Genomic DNA, 19,944 nt, shown 5'->3' with positions numbered 1-19,944 from the left:
GGGGAGCGAGGAGTATGCGTGTGTATCTGAGGGGGGGGGAACCAGGCAGGAGAGGTAGGTGGGAGAGGCAAGGGGGGGAGTGGGGGGATTGAAGGGGGAGGGACCCGGAGGGAGAGGCTAGGAGAGTGGGGGAAGGTGTGGTGGAAGGGGGGATTGTGGGGGGTAGGGACCAAGATCAGGTAGGTAGGGACCAGGGACTAGGAAGGGACCTGAAGAGGTAAGTGGAAAAAGCAAGGGGGGGGGGAAAGTGTGTGAGTGTGTGTCAGAGAGGGAGGGGGTCAGGATCAAGGAGTTCCACAGCAGGTATGTGTTTCACATACACTGTGATAGTCGGACTCTCACGATAATTTTTAAAATTTATATACCGCCCTTCCCTTGCAGCTCTGAGCAGTGTACAACAAATAATTCTCATTCATATATATAAAACATAAATACCAAAAACTTTAAAACAATAGAAGTCACAGTATTAAAATTACATCACAACATCTTGCCATCACTGGCAGCTTCTGCTATAGCCTATCAGAAGACAGTTGTTCATGGGGGGTGTTCCAGGGAAAGTGCATATGATGTTATTAAGATCACTGGCCCAATGCCTGACAGGGCCCTGATCTCCTCCTCCAAGTGGGTGCCAGGACGGGACTCCTAACTTGTTGGAACTAGCAGAGGAAATCTGAATGAGGCAATCGCCCCATGCCCATGTCCTACCCCACGTTACAATATAAACAATTGTAGTTCGATCCCAAACCTTACCGGGTCACCATAATTCAGTTGTGCTGCTGATGGCACAGGTAGATGTGAAATGCATTGGGGAAAATGTATAATTTAAAAGCAAGGATATTCATTCCTTTTCACAACCATCCCTCTATTTCTCACCTGGAAACAGGAGTTACATAATTGCCTGGAAAGACTCCAGACATGCCGTTTCTCAAAGATGTCCCTTTGAACCAGCCGTCCTGACACTTCTCAATGACGCGGTACATTTCACCCTTGCGAAGCTCCAGCTCATCTGTCTTCTGGGGCTTATACGCATACAATGCCAGGTAGCTGAAAGAAAGAAGTGACATCAGTGGTGACTGGAAACACACACAGAGCTGCATTTTAACATAACAGATCAGAACAGAAAGATTTATTTATTAGGAATGTATGTGTCTCTACTGTGAAACCTGGTGTACCAGTTAAGGGCAGGGGCTTCTACTCTGGTGAGCTGGGTTTGATTTCCCACTCCTCCACATGCAGCCAGCTGAGGGACCTTGGGCTCATCACAGCCCTGATAGTGCTGCTCTTACAGAGCAGTAACATCTGGGCTCTCTCAGTCCCACCCATCTCACAGGGTGCCTGTTATGGGGAGAGCAAGGCAAGGCGATTGTAAGTCATTTGAGATTCCTTCTAAAAGCAGGATATAAAAAACAATTCTTCTGAAGGTAAGAGAGCACTTAGCTAAAAGCTGCAAGAATACTGATTTAGACAATCCAAGCAAGGTAAGTGTTAGCTTCTAAGTTCCACTGAAAACAGTAGCTCAGTTATTTGCCTACTAGCACCGGTTTCAATAGGTGAATTGCAGATAACTTTTTCCTGTAAGGGGCGTTGAAATGAAAAGCAACAACCAGACACTAAAAAAGTCATACTCAGGAAATGCTGCGTTTAAAAAAAACCAAACAGAGCAGATGTAATCAGAGGAATTAATTACAAGAAACTATTGGAAAGCTAAAATTATTAGCAATAATCTACAGAGAATATAATTGCGAATCACTTCTTTGCAGGTTCATGAGTGCAGATTTAGGGTATAAAGAACAATGAGCTGCAGTTTTTTGTGCTAAATTCTGCAACAATTGTTCTTGCAAAAGGAGTAACATCCAATGTGATGGGGAGAAGATCAGTCTCAGAATAAATCCAAAAGAAAAAAAAGAGAAGCAACATAAAAGAAAAGGAAAGAAAAACATAGTCACCCACAGTGACTATGTCAGTCAATAACAATGTTGCATTTCTTTCTCTTTTTTTATCTCTGCTCTGTCAGAAATATAATTGAAGAATAATTTTTGTTGATTTTCTGTTTCTTTACAATACCAGGGTGTTTTTGTTTGCTTTGTTTTTTACTGTTCTGCAGGCAGGAAACAAACAGCAGTAATTATAAGAACACTTATATTCAGGAACAACTCCTGTAGGCATATTTTGGCTCTATTTACCATGTGCTTGCAGTACACAGTCTTAGTCAAATAAATTGCATTTCTATCTTACAACAGAATCAGGAAAACAGTCTGGTATTCTTTGCTGGCCAGGCATATGCAGATATCATGGAACATCGTCTGCAAACAAGCTAAGGAAGGTTAACATGGCTGTACTATTACCGTACGATTACTATGGTACAATTATGGGAGGTTTCTTGATGATGATGAAGAAGAGTTCTTATATGCCACCTTTCTCTACCAGAAGGAGTTTCAAAGTGGCTTACAATTGTCGTTCTAGACACCCTGTGAGGTATGTGAGGTTGATATTATTGCTCGGTCAGAACAGCTTTATCAGGGCTGTGAGGAGCCCAAGGTCACCCAGCTGGCTGCATGTGGGGGAGCAGGGAATCAAACCCAGCTCACCAGATTAGAAGTCTGCGCTCTAACCATTACACCCAGCTGGCTCTCATCACTACCAGAAGGACACAATGGGAAGTGCTAAGCAGTACTGTCTGAGACTCTAAACAAGGAACTTCTTAGTATTTATTGCTGGTTGCAATAGAAGGTTATGTTGTCTGACCTTGCAGCAAACCATGTTGGACAGCATCAATGTTAACAGGCCTAGAGCCTGATTCTCTTCTCTGCTCCTCAGTGGCACTAGGTTCCCCCTCATCCAGGGAAAGGGGCACTCTGCTCTCTTTCTCTGGTGCTGGAACCTTCCTATCGGGAGCAGCAGGAGTACATACAGAGGATCCCACATTAAACCTTTGCTGACTGGAGGGATTTTCATCAGTTGAATGGGACTTCCTAACCTCCTGCTGCAGCTCAAAATACTTCCTGAAATACTGTTCCTGGGGGTCAAGTGACCCCCGAAAACAACAGGAAGGGGCCACTGGGAAGACTGTCAAAGGAGGATGGAATCAGTGAAAACTGTCCGGAAATCCTCTGTAGAATCCACCCGACTATGCTAGGACCTTTTTGTTGGGAAGAACAGTGGTTGGTAGAATGTGGATCTGGACATCCAGTGTCATGACCCCATCCAAAGGACTGCTCTTGCTACCAGACACCCAAGCCCAGTGTCATATTGTGCTAATCAGGGATTGCATTAATTTTTAAAAATAATATTTAGCAACAGGTTTTGGCTTTGTGTAGAATTCAGTTGGTTCATTTAGCCCAACACAAGATGCATTATTTCAAGGTTCGAAATCCTTTATTTTTGAGACCACACCAAGTCTGGCTTCTCCATTAACTATTGGCATAGCTGATACTTCTTGCAAAGATGGCTGTTTTACAATGTTGGTACTAACAAAACCAGATTCATCAAGACTTGTACACGGACTGAAATTTCACTTGTTCACTTGAAGCAGTTTAAAAACAGTTTACACAGCGGACCTTCTGCAGGCTGAGAAGTAACATCTCTTTGCCGCTGGCAGCACCCAACAGCAACAATAGAGGAAACCACTTGTTCACTTGCAAGATGTCAGAAGAGAATTGTGCTTGACAACCTGTTGTCAAAAACACGTAAAAGCTATTCTTGTTCAAAAATGGCCTAGTTAACTAGGGGAAAAAATGTTTTTTATCGTTCCTTGGCGTGTGCTTTTGGCAAAGAACTGACATCAGCGGTGTTATCCGGCTATGAAATCTCTGGACAGGGCTGCTTTTCATTACACATTTTTGCAGCACAGAGAAAATTATGACAAAAGGGGGGGAAATTACCTTCAAAGCTGCAATAAGATGACACTTTAGAGTTTTATGGGTGAGATCTAGTTAAGGGACACAGTTTTAATCTATGACAGTCAGTGCTGAAAGTTGCCTGCCAGAATTTCCTGCTTTAACTTTAGCCTGAGGGACTGAACTGTGACTGAATTTATAACAATGAATTCATCGTACTTCGGTTAATGTCATCTCTGTAGGTCTATTATAAGTTAGAGATACAATGAAGCCTGGCTTTTAGGCATCAAGAGCAGGAAGGTGGTTATTTTCCTTTTATTCAATGTATATAAAATATTGCCTAACTTGATCAAATGACACATCAACACTACAGAAAAATGTATGTTTGGGAATGCGTGAAACTATCTCATACTGGCATACTGTTGGTCTATTGAAATCAGGGCTGAATCTGCATGGAGCTTTTATTCCAATCCCAGGTTGTTTAAATCCCTGCCGTCTACACTGAATGCGATTTCCATTTTGATTTGGGGCAATTTAAATTTTCCATCTGCAACCAATCTGATTGAGCCTTGGTGACCCTACCTTTCCATTGCGATATCCAGGAGCGGAGAAAACTCGGTATAATTGATCAAGCCGCTTTGAGGGTTCCCAGTATTAAAGTGTAGATCTGTGTTTTCCCGGAATAATGTCCTCCCCACTGACATAGAGAAGCAGTCTGTCCCTGATTGGCTGGGCGCCAGTTCTAAGACTTCCAAGTTCTGGGTTGCAAGATTTTCCTCCCAAGATTTATTTTTTTTAAGGTTTGAGGTGACTGTGCTCCAGAATCCCAGACTTCTCTCAGCAGAGATTTGCCTCATTCTGTGAGAGGCTTCTGCTGGCTTGGTGTCCCCCCCCCCCACTCCTTTAAGAAAGTAAAGAGGTGAGCAGCCTCGTGATCAAGTGCAGAAGGGTTTCTGTTTCAAGTCGGGGTGGGGTGGGGACAAAGCACAAAGACTCAGGTTCAAATCGATCTGAATTCAGCAGGATTGACAGCAGAAAAAAAAGGTGCAGAATCAGCCCAGTACTGTCTTCTTTGACTGGGAAAACTTAGGTCCTGTTTTTTTCATATTTTTAAACCTGGATTGTCATTCTCCAGGCGATGGCTAGAGATCTCCTGGAATTATAGCTAGACTCCAGGTAACAGAGATCGGTTCCCTTTGAGAAAATGGCTGCTTTGGAAGGTGGCCTCTATGGCACACATTGATGTCCCTCTCTTCCTCAAACCTTTCTTCAGGCTCCTCCCCTCCCCCCCAAAAAAAAATCTCCAGGAATTTTCCAACACAGAGCTGGCAACCTTATTTTAAGTGGACGTACTAGAGAATTAACCTAGAACTTTATGTATCCAAAGCAACCAGAGATTCAGACTCCTAGTTTCTTAAGCATAGTTTTGAGTTATGGTGGACACGATATTTTGTACTGTTTTACTGAGCAGTAATGTATGTTAGCCCCGTTTTCAAGGGCTCAAATGCAGGATAAAATGTTCTAATAAACTAGCCAACTATAAATGAATAAACTCAGGAACAAAATTCTTCAGCTCCACCACCCCAAGGTACTTCATTTGCCTATGAGCTCCTGACAGCTCCTTCTAAATCTGACCTCCAAGTAACAAGCATAGAGCATGTTGCTTTTGTTTGGCTTCAAGAAACAACAGCAGCAAACCCCACACCATTCCACCAAGGTAAAATCACAATTAAACCCATAATTATAGGTGCAATCACAGAGCATCAATAGCATAGACATTTTTATTATAATGTAACATAGTAGCACTATAAAATGGAATGCATTTGCATGCAATGTTCTTTAAAAAATATATTGCATTATTGACAAAACATGAAATTCCCACTTTATAAAGAAAACCCAAATGAATTTTCATAAAGGCTGATAATTAATTGAATCTGTGGTTCAGAAAAAAAACCCAGATTATTCGATACAGAGCTTACTGGTGGGGAAGATGGTATCCTGGAAACAAGAGTAAAGTTGACTGTACTACATACAAATATAGACCACATCCAATGGGAAGTTTGCACAATGTATTTGCAAAGTTTTATTCCTGATCTCGTTAACCTTCTGTTCTTTCAAGTAATATTTAGCCAACCGACGCTCTCTTGCACACAGCATATTAATTTTATGTCTTCATTTATTTGTGCTAGAATATACAACTAGATAGTTTTAATCCTAGAAATTGTTCATCCTAACAATGACAGACTCAGGTGTTCATTTGTATGGAAGCATTATTTCATGAGCGATTAAATTTACTGGAGCAGATTTTCTTTTGCTGATAGGCACTCAGGCTGCCATACAATGATTCATACAGCCATAATAAATATCTCGGGAGCTAAAAATGGACTATGTAAAAAAGGTGACCTGGCCTTTCACTGTTCATTTTTCAATTCTGCCAAAAGGCTGGGTCACGTCCAAGACAGTGATAAGTACGTGTGAAATGTTTCTCATAAAAGACTTCTACACTGCAAACGATACAACCCAAATGATTTGTGGTTTCTTAATACTGTATTCTGTACTATGATAAGCTGATCTTTGATCGTGATAATAAAGGGCAAAATGGAAACTTACATATTTAGAGGTAGCTGGACCTTTGGTGGTGTTGCTTGGTCTCCGCTGGTGGTGCTGGATCTGGGTCCGGCCATGGTTGCAGATCCAGCTAACGGTGAGTCCTAGAAAGAATACAAAAAAGAATGTTTACCAAAGGACGATTGTATCACCACCATATATAATAATTATCACCATGTCATTTAATTTGTATCAAAGACAACATTGCTTTTCATTCCAGTTCACAAATCGTCCAAAAAAGGAATATGACAAGAGCTTAGCAGGCGGAATTCACTTTTTAAAAAGAAAATGTTATATTATCTGTATCAATTATCTCTAACATAGCTCCCATTAGGGATGGCAGGATGGTAGCCAACATCCCCAGGAGCTCAGGGGGAGAAATGATGTTCTGCAATCCATCCACCTGAAACCACTTACGTGCGTGATATAAGTAAAATTGAGAGAGTCTCTGGCGGTCTCCAAAAACAAAATTGGCATTTATGAAGTTTTTGGGAACATTCAGAGTACTCCCCAATGTGCTTAAGACATATTTGGGGCAGCTATGCTGTTACCCTAGTCCAGCCTATTTTAACTTTTTTACCATTGAGAAACCTCTGAAACATTCTTCAGGCTTTGAGAAACTCCAGAAGGGGTACGGTTGGGAAGCACAGCTGTGTGCGTGCCCACTTGGGGCACCTCCTCTTCCTAACCCTTCCAGGCCCATCACTGGCCATTGGGGGTTGGGGGGAGGTTGACCATATATGGTCATATCACCAGATAAATGTTTAACAAATTTTAAAAATTAACTGCCACCCATTCAGGAAAACCTTCCAGGGCTGACTCTTCCAATGTTCTAGGGAACAGAAGTCCCCTGGATCCTGCTGGTGGTCCCCTGCCCCCCCCCATCACCACTCAGTAGGCTGGAGGGGCAAAAAAGAAAAAGGCAGGGGGAATTGCTGGAATGGTGTCAGGATGGCATTTCCTGGGCAAACCTGAAAGTGAAGTCACACTTTTCCAAGATTGAGTGGAAACTGTATAGTTTGCTTGGGAAATGCTGCTATGCCACCCGTGCAAAGGTACCCCTTATGCCCCTCCATTCTCCCATTGGTTGGCAGCTAATGACTGCCAGTCCTAGGTGGGAGGGTGGGTCCATCAATGAGAGTGCTATCACTAGAAACAGACAAGTGGTAAGCCTGTATCTCATGATACAGTAGTGCTCACCAATGGGTTTCCTGTGTCCTAGCAGAACAGAAGGTGCTTCAGAAGAGTCTATGGAGCAACACCTTCATTTCTGCATTCAGAAAAAAGTGCCTCTCCATAATAGCAGAGAAACTTTTCAATGTTTTTTATTTGTTGTTGTTAGGTGCAAAGTTGTGTCCGATCCATCAAGACCCCATGGACAATGATCCTCCAGGCCTTCCTGAACTCTACCATTCCCCGGAGTCCATTTAAGTTTGCACCCACTGCTTCTGTTACTCCATCCAGCCACCTCATTCTCTGTCGTCCCCTTTTTCTTTTGCCCTCAATCGCTCCCAGCATTAGGCTCTTCTCCAGGGAGTCCTTCCTTCTCATGAGGTGGCCAAAGTATTTCAGTTTCATCTTCAGGATCTGGCCTTCTAAAGAGCAGACAGGGCTGATCTCTAGGACTGACCAGTTTGTTCGCCTTGCAGTCCAAGGGACTCGCAAGAGTCTTCTCCAGCACCAGAGTTCAAAAGCCTCAATTCTTTGATGCTCGGCCTTCCTTATGGTCCAGCTTTCACAGCCGTACATTGCAACTGGGAAGACTTAGAATCATAGAATCATAGAGTTGGAAGGGGCCATACAGGCCATCTAGTCCAACCCCCTGCTCAACGCAGGATCAGCCCTAAGCATCCTAAAGCATCCAAGAAAAGTGTGTATCCAACCTTTGCTTGAAGACTGCCAGTGAGGGGGAGCTCACCACCTCCTTAGGCAGCCTATTCCACTGCTGAACTACTCTGACTGTGAAAAATATTTTCCTGATACCTAGCCTATATCGTTGTACTTGAAGTTTAAACCCATTACTGCGTGTCCTCTCCTCTGCAGCCAACAGAAACAGCATCCTGCCCTCCTCCAAGTGGCAACCTTTCATATACTTAAAGAGGGCTATCATGTCCCCTCTAAACCTCCTTTTCTCCAGGCTGAACATTCCCAAGTCCCTCAACTTATCTTCATAGGGCTTGGTCCCTTGGCCCCAGATCATCTTTGTCGCTCTCCTCGCTCTCCTTGACTAAACACACTTTTGTTGGCAGGGTGATGTATCTGCTTTTTAGGATGCTGTCTAGATTTGCCATAGCTTTCCTCCCCAGGAGCAGGCGTCTTTTAATTTCTTCGCTGCAGTCCCCATCTGGAGTGATCTTGGAGCCCAAGAAAATAAAATCTGTCACTATCTCCATTTCTTCCCCATTTATTTGCCAGGAATTGAGAGGGCCAGATGCCATGATCTTTGTTTTCTTGATGTTGAGTTTGAAGCCAACTTTTGCACTCTCCTCCTTCACCCGCATCAACATGCTCTTTAGTTCCTCTTCACTTTCTGCCATTAGAGTGGTATCTTCTGCATATCTGAGGTTGTTGATATTTCTCCCTGCAATCCTGATCCCAATTTGTGACTCCTCTAATCCCGTCTTTCTCATGATGTGCTCTGCATACAAGTTAAATAGGCAAGGCGACAGTATACAGCCTTGCCGAACTTCTTTCGGCAAGGCTGTATGTTTTTTATTGCGCCTTATAATTGCAGCCATTTTTAGATTGATCCCATCTCCCATAGTAGCCATTTTGTGATTAGTATTATTTCCTATGGTAGTCATTTTTAGGAAGACCAACTCCCCATACTTGTAACTGCCGAAATAGATTCTGGTCCAACAAGACTGGGAATGTTGGCCAAGGACCATGGTTACAATGGTGGATATTTGTCAGTACAGAAGGGAGCAAAGACAACAATTCACCAAAACAGGAAAACAAAATAATAATCAGGGATTGTATTGGAATTAAATCTGCTTTATCCCCATGGTCAGCTCAGTTCAGTCACTGTGTGGACTGTATGGAATTTTAAGACTTGGCTTTGATAGGTAAACAGATGTGATTCTCATCACAAAACAATAATATGTGGACTTTTTGTTACAAATTATATAAACATTTCCATTATGTGTGGATTTCATCGAATCATGGAGTTGCAAAGGAGATCCAGGGTCATCTTGTCCAACCCCCTACACAATGCAGGAAACTCATAACTACTTGCTCACCCACAGTGACCCTAATTTCCTGTCTGGAGGAAATTTGCCCCCCCCCAACCCCAAAGTGGCAATCGACATTTTCCTGGGCATGCAAGAAAGGACCCCAAGAGCCAAGTGTTGACACAACTCTTTCTACCAACCCACTCACAATCTGCCTAAGTTCACAAAATCAGCATTTCTGTCAGATAGCTAGTTAGCTTCTGCTTACAAATTACAAAGAAGAAGAACCCACTGCCTCCTGAGGAAACCTGTTCCACTGAGGAACTATTTTAACGGCCAGGAGCTTTTGGATGTTTAGCCAAAAACTCTTATGAAAATTCCTATCTCCCTCTCTTTCTTTCTCTGTCTTTCTCTTATCTTCCTGAAAGTTTCCTGGCCCCTACCTGGAAGTTTTCAACCCAGTTGGCTGCATATGGAGGAGGAGTCAGGAATCAAACCTAGCTCTTGAGATTAGACCACCTCACCACACTGGATCTCAAGAATGAGCAGGGAGTGGGTGGAGGAGGGCCAGAACCAGGAAGGTCACAATGCAGGTTTATGTGCTAGGGCCCACGGTATTCCTGAGTGCAACAGGCTTTTCCTCTAGATATTATCCAGTGGCAGGAGTGAATTGTACTAGTGCGTCCCCTAGCCTTGGTGTTGAGAGAGTGGGGGATATGCTGATCCTCTCATCCATTGTTTTCTATAATGACAAAGGTCTCTGCCATTTGTTCGGCCTCTTCAGTTCGGAACCATCCTAGGGTGTTGCATATGGAAAATCACTTGACAATATGAGAAGTGATCAGCTGTAAGTTCCTTTGAGTTTAAGACAAGCTGGATATTTTATACATAAATATTAAATCTCAATCAGCAGTAGCAGCCTGCGTTTCCAAATGGGCCTTTGTGTTTTGTATTGTCCAATAGGAATCTCTATAATAAGCCATGCTAAATAACTTTAAAAAAAATCTTTGAGCATTCCAGAAGATAAAACATGCAAGCCATGATGAAAGTGTTAAAATATCAACACAAGTCTAAAATTATTGAAAGAAAAACTGGCATTGTCTCTAGTAGATAAGCAGTTATGAAACAATGTTGTTCTGATTTTAAACACAACTTGACGCATTCAATTAAAAATTGAAGATTTTTATTGCCACGGGATGCATATTCGTATCTTATTTTAAATATATATGTTTTTTGGATTTCTCTAAAAAAGAGAAATATGCAGATATTCAGTATGTGCAAGTTAATATGCCACCCTCCGGAAATATCTAAGCTAGAAAACAAGCTAATGGTCCTTGAGATTCATGCTACTAATTTCTGTCAGATTCACTGACTCCATAAAACAATGGGTCATGTCATCACTCCTGGCCTTAATGTTCTTAGAAATAATGTGGAAGCACTTAATTCACAGTAGTGCTACCAAGTATTGGCAAGAAAGAGCTACAGCCAAGATCAAGTGGTCTCATCAAATGTTAATTACCAAAGTGGGAGGTAAAATATCCAATGGCTCCAGAATGCTTTTCTTTTAATGATGTAATATATTTAAAAGACCCAACCCTATATACACAGATAAACATAATTACAGCTGCAGATGGGCCCCCACTAACTCCTTGTCTACTGCAGAAGGTGATGAACATCAATCTTTTGCTCTAGATTTACCTTGCCTATAAATGAATAAGCCATCTGCGCTACTTTTAACTCTCTCTTAGCCTAGATAGTGCAAGGGGCTGGGGACTGAACCTCATTCAGATTTTTTGTTTTAATATTGGGAGACAGAAAGAGAGACAGTCAAAGCTCAGGGATGTCCAGGACCAAATGCTCCATGAAACTGGAAAACAATTCAGTGTAATGCAGTGATAAATAATGTGTATACAACTGTAATCTTAAAATGAGTTACAAATGCAAATTTTGCAAATTTGGAAGGACATTTTGCCGTTCACTATGTAAGCCAGATGGTTTATGCTTAGATGGCACAGTTCCACGTCGTGGAATGCTAAAAACACGTGTGTACTCCCTAATTCATGTGGCTACAAAAACTGGTGAAGAATTGATGGAGCAGCGCTGCTGTTAAACCTGGCTTCCCATGGCACTGTAACTATCTGACTTCTAGACACTTCCCATTCTTATATTTATTTATTTTATTTATGATTTAATTTGTATACCACCCATCCCTTGCAAGAGTGGGCTTGGAGTGGTATATAATCATGGCTAAAACATCATACATTTAAAAAACAATTAAAACGCTATCAAAGGGCAATCAAAACACAATAACATTTCAATAATTTCAATAATGCTCTACTTCTCAGCAACTGTTGCAGTCTAGCCAATCGATTTGGCCATTAAAGTGATAAGACGTTTATACCCAAGGGGAGGAGAGATGAAGTATGGGAGAGGACAGGAAGGAGGCCCATATGATTCTAAGCCACCAAGGCCTCAGGATCACCTGCCCAAAGGTGGTGAGATTGGCCTTGACCAGGGCAAGGGCTGTTTTGACACTAGCTCCAGCCTGGTGGAACGCTCCCCCAATGGAGATCAGGGTCCTGCGGGACCTTAACTAGTTCTACAAGTCCTGCAAGATAGAGCTGTTCCACAAGGCTTATGATGGGGGCCCAGAATAAAACAATCACCAAAAAATGCTGGCATCACTACTGGGAGATGGAAAATACCAGCTCCTTAATGCAGCAGCATTTTGTACCAGTAGTAATTTCTTGGTCAGGGCCAAGGATAGCCTCATGTGCAGTGAGTTACAGTAATCCAGTCTGGAGGTAACCATTGCACAGATCACTGTGGCCAGGCTTTCCAAGGACAAGTAGGACGCTAGTACTTTTGTTTGGTGTAGATGGTAGGATGCCTGGTGAGAAGCATTCATGTCCTGTTCCTTCATTGAAAGGAAGGGATCAAAGGTCAACCCCAGATTCCTGGTGGATATGCAAAGTTGTTAAATGCCCTCCATCAAGGCATGGGAGACACACTTCCTCCTCCAGTCCTTTCTTTCCCAGCCACAGGACCTCCATCTTCAGGGGGTTTAGTTTCAGCTGGCTTTGTCAGAGCCCTCCCATCATGGCATCCAGACACCTGCCCCTAAAATCTGGGGATGTATCTGGTCTACAGTGCCAAGTATGAAGATTCTACTTTAATGACCCAAGCAGTCTTAGCCATTATGGTTTTGTGGGCTGCTACTATGGTACCAAAGGTAGCACAATGAACAATTGCTCAATCTCATATAACTTGCTCAAGTCTCTATGTCTGTTTGATAAATCCATACATTCATATACCCATTTCTGTTTTGAGTTATCCATTTTAGCAACTAACAACAGTACAGTCCAAGGGCAGATTCAGATCTTCAGAAGAGCTATCCGTGGTGCACAGAATATATTTGTATCCTGGGCTATTAAGTGATATAGTTGCAGTTAATTGGCGTAATATTTGGGATTGAGGTAGCTGTAGAAAATGCTGCAGCAGCAGTAGAAATTGCAGCTGGACACTTGGGTGCAAGAACCTGACCTCATATGGGTAAAAAACAAAAAACAAAAACAAAAAAACCCTACCCAATGGGGCCAGCCACAGATATAATTTAGGGTTTGGCAAACCTGAAGGAACCACCAGTTTTGCAGAAAAATCAATCTGGTAGAAATAAATTTGGCCATAACAATTCCAAATGTCAACATTGACATCTGTGCATATGCAAATGTCAAGAAAATTTGCTAAACTTCAGACATCATTTTGAGTTGCCCTAACAATCCAAATGCCATGTAAATTTGTAGTAGTAGCAACCAGCAGCAGGTGAGGAGGTACTGCCTCCTCAATGGCCTTTCTCTGGCTTGCCTTCCATGCCCTTTCTGCTTTTTCACAACTCACCATGCCTGTAGGGCCACAGAGGCAAGTGGGCAGGGGTGGAGAGAGAGGCCAGAGTGGGTGAGAGCCATGCTGATGGATGGAGAGAAGCCCAAGTGAAAAGGCAGCACGTGGGGGCGAGGAAGCAGAAGTGAGTAGGTGGATGCAAGAAAGGCAGCAGGTGGAAAGAAGCCAGAGTTGGCGTGGCTCAGTAGCAGTCAGGTGCGTATGTGTGAAGGTGAAGCTAGAGAAGGAGAGGGTTAAGTGAGGAATTGGGTTTCTCCTCCCCGGCCCAATACCCTGTAGATTCCTACTTGTTTTTCAATAATGAGAAAGAAAAAAAAGCTGAGATAATGTGACTTCTTTCTTCTACCCAATTAGCTATATTCATAGTATGTGTGTTCAGATCAACACTCTTGTATGTTACAGTCTCCACCTGAAAATACAGCTGGTCAAAAAACTGGGTTACTTGAGCGGAGAAGCTTTAAAATGTATGAAAACTGTACTGAATGCTTCCAAGTTAGTGCTGGTGAACAAAGTATGAATGCACCCCTACTTTCCAATAAATATGGTTATGTGTCATAAAGTGGACATCCTAAGGTTCAAAAATAACTTATGAGCTCCCATGAAACAAGCAAGTGTGATTAACCTTACCTATCAAAGTCAAAAAAGAGCCTCTTGTGGCGCAGAGTGGTAAGGCAGCTGCCTGACAGCTTTGCCCATGAGGCTGGGAGTTCAATCCCAGCAGCCGGCTCAAGGTTGACTCAGCCTTCCATCCTTCCGAGGTCGGTAAAATGAGTACCCAGCTTGCTGGGGGGTAAACGGTAATGACTGGGGAAGGCACTGGCAAACCACCCCGTATTGAGTCTGCCAAGAAAACGCTAGAGGGCGTCACCCCAAGGGTCAGACATGACTCGGTGCTTGCACAGGGGATACCTTTACCTTTACCTATCAAAGTCAAAAGAGAATAAAACAGGTTCTTTCTGAATTCAGCACCAGAAGCTGTTTCAGTTGTGTCTCCCCCAGTCTCCCATGCACAGACATAAAGCTAAACTTTTTTCTTTGGTGCCTTTCTATTTTAAATATAAACATTCTACTTCTTAGCTGTAGTCTCCCAATGTCATATTGCAAAATGCAGTGTTAAGAGAATTTTACTCTGATTTGTTTTCTGTCGTCTAGGAACCGGGACTCCCAGCTCCAGCTCTCTTTATACTAGAAAATGGTGTAGAACGACTTGTTTCATTTTGTGTTGATGCTGCTTTCTAGAGTCCTTAGGACGCTGCCTAAAGTACCTTTCCACTGAGAATCAAGTATTAGCTCTTAGCATGAAGCAACCAGCTGGAATTTGTACGAAAGCCATATAATATATGCAGGGCTCTTGCATCCTGTCATCGCTGCTCAGACTATATGGTGGGCTGTCCTTCATTATTTATGAGATACATCTTTGGTCAGAAAGACCTGGGGATTTGGAGCAGGCTGACCTCTGACCTTTCCCAATAGCAAGGAAGAATAATTCATAAGGGGCACAAATGGAAGGAGGATGGGCCACCTGAGGCCACGGCAAGATTAGTGAGTCAGGAGGGACTTTCTCATCTGTGCTCATTGGGGCACAGATCTGTTGCTAGCCTAGCAGCTAACCTCTCCTTGGCTCCGTTTTATCACTGGCATGCAGTCTCAGTGCATTCCCAATACAAATCAATCTAAATGGCCTGTTAGAACACCCTGCATGACAAACACATTTCAGAAGGCCGTTTTTAAAAACGTTTAATGGGTGGCATGCAGTGTGCAGGCATCAACCATGCCAGAAGCAAATTCTTTTGAAAGGGAGCACAGCGCTTATTTTTATACGCACACACACACAATGTGACCTCTTTCTAGTCCACATCTTGCTAAGCAAGATCCCATCCGGCATATAAAAGCGGAATCATTTTAATGTGTTTTCCCCAAAAAGTAGCTCCTGCAATTTTAAGCTCAGGGGAGCTGTACGAACAGTTTGCCATGCAGTTACTGCTGTTGAAACAGGATGGGGTGTTGAAAGCAGGGCAGGGAATGTTCCCATATAAAGGAAATGAGGGCAAAGATCAAAGGATTCTATACTTCTTGGCAGATACCCATGTTTGCTAACACTAAATCTGCAGCCTGGCAGAAGCATTCCTCATACATTTCCAGGTTCTCATTATAAAGACTTCTGGAGACCGTATACATCTTTTCCATTTTCCTGACCATGTAGGATTAAGAGTCAAGTGCCAGATATTAGCCTACGGATGAGAACTGCTTACATCAGTGTGAAAGGATCCCAGAGAAGCAATTCTGTCCTTTGCTTGGGCTTCACTTCTTCAGTATAAGATCAAAAACCATACAGACGAATAGGTATAAAGCCATTTTGCCACTTTCTCCCATAGTACTCCCCTGCAGGGAATAGTGTTCCAGTTCTGATGTCCTACAGAAATGTTCTGGATTATTTTACTGTAGTGTTTGATTTTAATATTGGTAATTTGCATTGAGTCTTTGCAGGAAAGACGGACTACAAACGAAGTAAATAAATAAATGAACAAATTAGCTAATAAACAATCCACTGTGCTGGATCACAAACTTTGGGTGTCTGTGAAATGATATTCTGGCATTTGCATTATTATACATGTGCAAAGTCACAGGGCCTCTTCTCTGACATGCCGACATTACAACATCAGAAGTCCTGAAAGTGAGGGCTCATGAGAGAAGCCATGTCAAGTCTTTCTGCAGAACTGATAGTAAATTTGAATGCTATCCCCTCAGGGTTACAGCAGAACAATAGGTATACAGGTACGCTAGAAAGTAGTGACACATTGCCGGCAAAGCACCATGCAAGTTCTCTTTCCCATACCAGTTCATCTAAATCAAAGTCACCTGTGTTCCAAACTTTTTTCTAAGGTACCTGCTAGGGTTGGGCGCTTTGGTGTCCGAAGCGGCCGTTCCCACCCGAAGCAGCCAGTGCCACAGTGCGGGGGGTGGGGGGGAGCACAGGTGCACCAGTTGGTGCACATGCACAGGTACAGAGCTCTGCATCTGTGTTAGTGCGCCAATTGGTGTGCCCACGCCTCCCCCCCTGCACCGCTGGCTCCTTCAGGTGGGAATGGCTGCTTCTGAGGCCAAAGTGCCCAACCCTAGTATCCGCCAACAGAATTTGGCTTTGCTTTGGTTCCACTGGATGTAAGACCACAAACGGGACATCTTAGGAATCTAAGCCACCACTAACCATAAGAACACAAGAGCCCTCCTGGATCGGACCAGAGCTCTATCTAGTCCACCATCTTGTCTCATGCGCTTGGCCAAACATTTTCCTCTGAAGGTCCAACAACAGGCCTTCCCCTGATCTGGTTTAGGTGCCTTCCAAAGCCCATGGCGAACTTAAATCCAAGTGGTTTGTTCCTTATGCTTCATTTATCCACAGTTTACCTGTACTGGAGCACTGGATGAGAGATGAGCCACATCTCCAATTCTGGCGGCAGCACGGGGGTCGCTGGAGCTTATCAGGACAGGGGCGCTAATCTCCATGGAATGCCTGTTATTCATGGCCTGGGAAGATTTGTGTGTCATACTGAGAGCCGTGAAGGAATGGCGCTTCTTGGTGTTCTTCTTGCCATCAATGTGCCGCTGAATGGCACTGACTGCTCCGGCACTGTTCAAGGTACAGCAATGGGCTGTAGTTACTGCCAGGTTAATGTCAGCAGGCAAAGGGACATCACTGCCAGATGCAGCAGCTAGACTGGTCTTGTCCGTCTCTATAAGCTGTTTAGCTGATTCGTTGAGCTAAATGAAAATAAAAAATAAATAAAAAAGAAGGGAAGAAGTGGGCATTACAGTGCTGTTATGTCTTCCTAGAGTTCACATTCTGCGCTCGCGTGACAGCTACAGTGTTTTTAGCAAGAGTCCTAAGAAGATGGCCAGGCTAATACTCCTTGCACGGAACACTTCACAGTCTAGCTGGGCAGAGGGCTAAAGTGTACTAAGACTGAACCAAAATACTTTTTGTGCCATCACTTGGATACACAGAATGACTCCGGCATGTTATTTCAATGACCAACTACACAATTTTAATGCATGAAATGGATTCCTTGATCATTCTACAAACAGCGTGAATTTAGGGACCCTTCAAAAGAGTTACATTCCATGTATTATTTGTTCATTCTTTAATGCTTTCTTTCATCCTTTTATTATTTGTTCATTCATTAAAGGAGACCTTTAATGCTGACATGGAAGAGACACTAGAAATGAAGAGCTGTAACTTCTGTGCTGTCCTCCTGCTAAAATTCTACAGTTTTACACCACAAGTATTGGATAGTCACTAACCCAGGCCCTAAAAACAACAGAAAGCCATCTTTTGAACGCTGAATGGTGAACATAACAATATTTTAAAAGTTCCAACTATTATAAGCAACTGGAGAATAAACAGGGAGCACTACACAATTCAAATAGTGTTTGACACAGAATGGCTGCATTTTGAGTGTTGTTTTTTTTTTTTGCAGATACAGACACAGGAAAAGACATAACTTTCATGCATGAGTAAATGCCATTGGTTCCTTTACAGATCTGTGAAGATAGTTTGGCATACCCTCCATCACTGTTATTGATCCATCTGTCTGGTTTTTTGTTTATTTGCGTGTCCATGTGCCAATACATTTTTAGTGAATTATATATGATTTAAAATGCTTTTATTGTTCAAATGTTTTAATGTTTGGCACTTGTGGGGCCCTATTTGGGTGCAAAGGTGGCAGAAAAATGTTTTAAATAAAGAGTGAGACTAGCAGATAACACGAACTTCTCATTCTCAGATGACTTGATACAGACAACAGGGTGCTGAAGCCCTAACAAGAGAAATACCAAGTCTGTAAAAAGTCACGTAAAGCAACAACAAAAGCTGTTTCTTATATGCTGCTTCTCTACACAAGTCTCAAAGCGGCTTACAACTGCCTTCCCTTTCCTGTCCTCACAACAGACACAACAGACACCCTGTGAGGTAGGTGAGTCTGAGAGAGCCCTGATATTACTGCTCGGTCAGAACGGCTCTACCATGGCCGTGATGAGCCCAAGGTCATCCAGCTGGCTGCATGTGGAGGAGCGGGGAATCAAACCCGGATCGCCAGATTAGAAGCTGGCATTCCTAACCACTACACCAAACTGGCTACTACACATTTCTCAATGTTTTTACCACTGAGAAAACTCTTGAAATGTTTTCCAGGTTTCGAGATCATGCACTCCACCCCCTTAAAAGAACCAACATTTCTATATGACCTAAATCATCCTCTTCCCATCCTCTCTAGGCCCATTCTGGCCCTTTTGGGAGGGAGGGGTAGGTTAACATCACTATATATAGTCATATCACCCAGTATATATTTAAGAAATATAAAAAAAATATATTAAAAATTACTTAACTCCCACACATTCAGGAAACCCTTTCGGGGCTATCAAACGCCTGTTTGCATTGGGACCACAATGCTGTTGGCAAATGGGCTCCAGCCTCCCCACCGTCATTTTCTGGTGCCAGAAGCGCTCTACAGGGATTTATTTGCTGCCTTAGGGGGCTCCATGCACACTGAATCTTTCATGTGCAGTCCCATAATTGGGCAAATCTGAATTGGACCCTGAGGCACTTGCTTCCCGCAGCTGCCATGTGGCTGCAGGGAAAGCAAGTTGGGATGGGGGAATTTCAACACAAATCCTAGCCAAACAAATGCATAATGGAGTTTAGCCCAGTCAGTCAACTTTAGTGGGTTGCCACTATCCCACCATCCTGTGGTGGAACCCCTGCCACCGCCTGAGACGTGGCAAAACTTTACCACCCTAGAGTTTTGCACGCGCATGCACAGCTCCAGAGTGGACCGTGTTCACCAGGAAATTTCTTCCCCCGTGCATACAAAGGATCTGGCAGGGCATGTTGCCCTGCCACTAGGAATCAGCAGTGGCCTGGTGTGGCTGCTGCCGTGCATAATCAGTCTTTGTCTGGCTGCCAATCTGATCCCTTACTTGGTGCCAAATCAACTGGAAAGGTCGAGTGAGGAAGCAGGCTTTTTTCAAGCACTGCAGACTGCACAAAGCATGGTCAGGACTGGCAGCAGCCAATCACCCCATGAGGAACTGTGAGCATGTCTGGTGGGCAAGGAAGCCCCACCTTCTTAGATGTCTTCTCTTGACAGGGGAAGAGAGGAGGAGGACTCACAATACTTGCCAATCCCCCCCCCCCGTCAAACAAGATGGCTAACAATACATCATCAATAAGCAAAGAAAAGACAATGTGCTGTGTTGACAGCAATGGAGAAAGCAGAGATAACTGGAGGCCCTGAAAAGGGAGAAAGCCACGGCCAAATGGTGCGCAGATGTGACAGAGATTTATCAACTACCTACAATATTAGCTGGCACATAGGATTAACTGGCACCCCTCCCCCAATATCCCAGGATTGCAAAGCTCTCAGTGCATTTAT

General features: G+C 43.3%; 1 protein-coding gene across 2 annotated transcripts in view; it reads right to left on the bottom strand.

Moving 5' to 3' along the window:
- The window catches only part of SH3RF3 (SH3 domain containing ring finger 3), a 238,939-nt gene that overhangs the window by 32,289 nt on the left and 186,706 nt on the right, over positions 1–19,944 (bottom strand). The window contains exons 4-6 of one of the 2 annotated variants that reach the window (XM_077343628.1): positions 16,922–17,275; positions 6,447–6,547; positions 874–1,044 (exon numbers count right to left, since the gene is read on the bottom strand). In XM_077343628.1, coding sequence (XP_077199743.1) covers positions 874–1,044; positions 6,447–6,547; positions 16,922–17,275 — 626 coding nt within the window. The remainder of the gene's footprint in view (positions 1–873; positions 1,045–6,446; positions 6,548–16,921; positions 17,276–19,944) is intronic. The other variant, XM_077343629.1, reaches the window with a different exon arrangement.

The sequence above is a fragment of the Paroedura picta genome, chromosome 6, assembly GCF_049243985.1.
Source record: "Paroedura picta isolate Pp20150507F chromosome 6, Ppicta_v3.0, whole genome shotgun sequence".
NCBI lineage: Eukaryota > Metazoa > Chordata > Lepidosauria > Squamata > Gekkonidae > Paroedura > Paroedura picta.
Note: the sequence above shows the minus strand (reverse complement) of the source record. Positions and strands in the feature narration are given on the sequence as shown.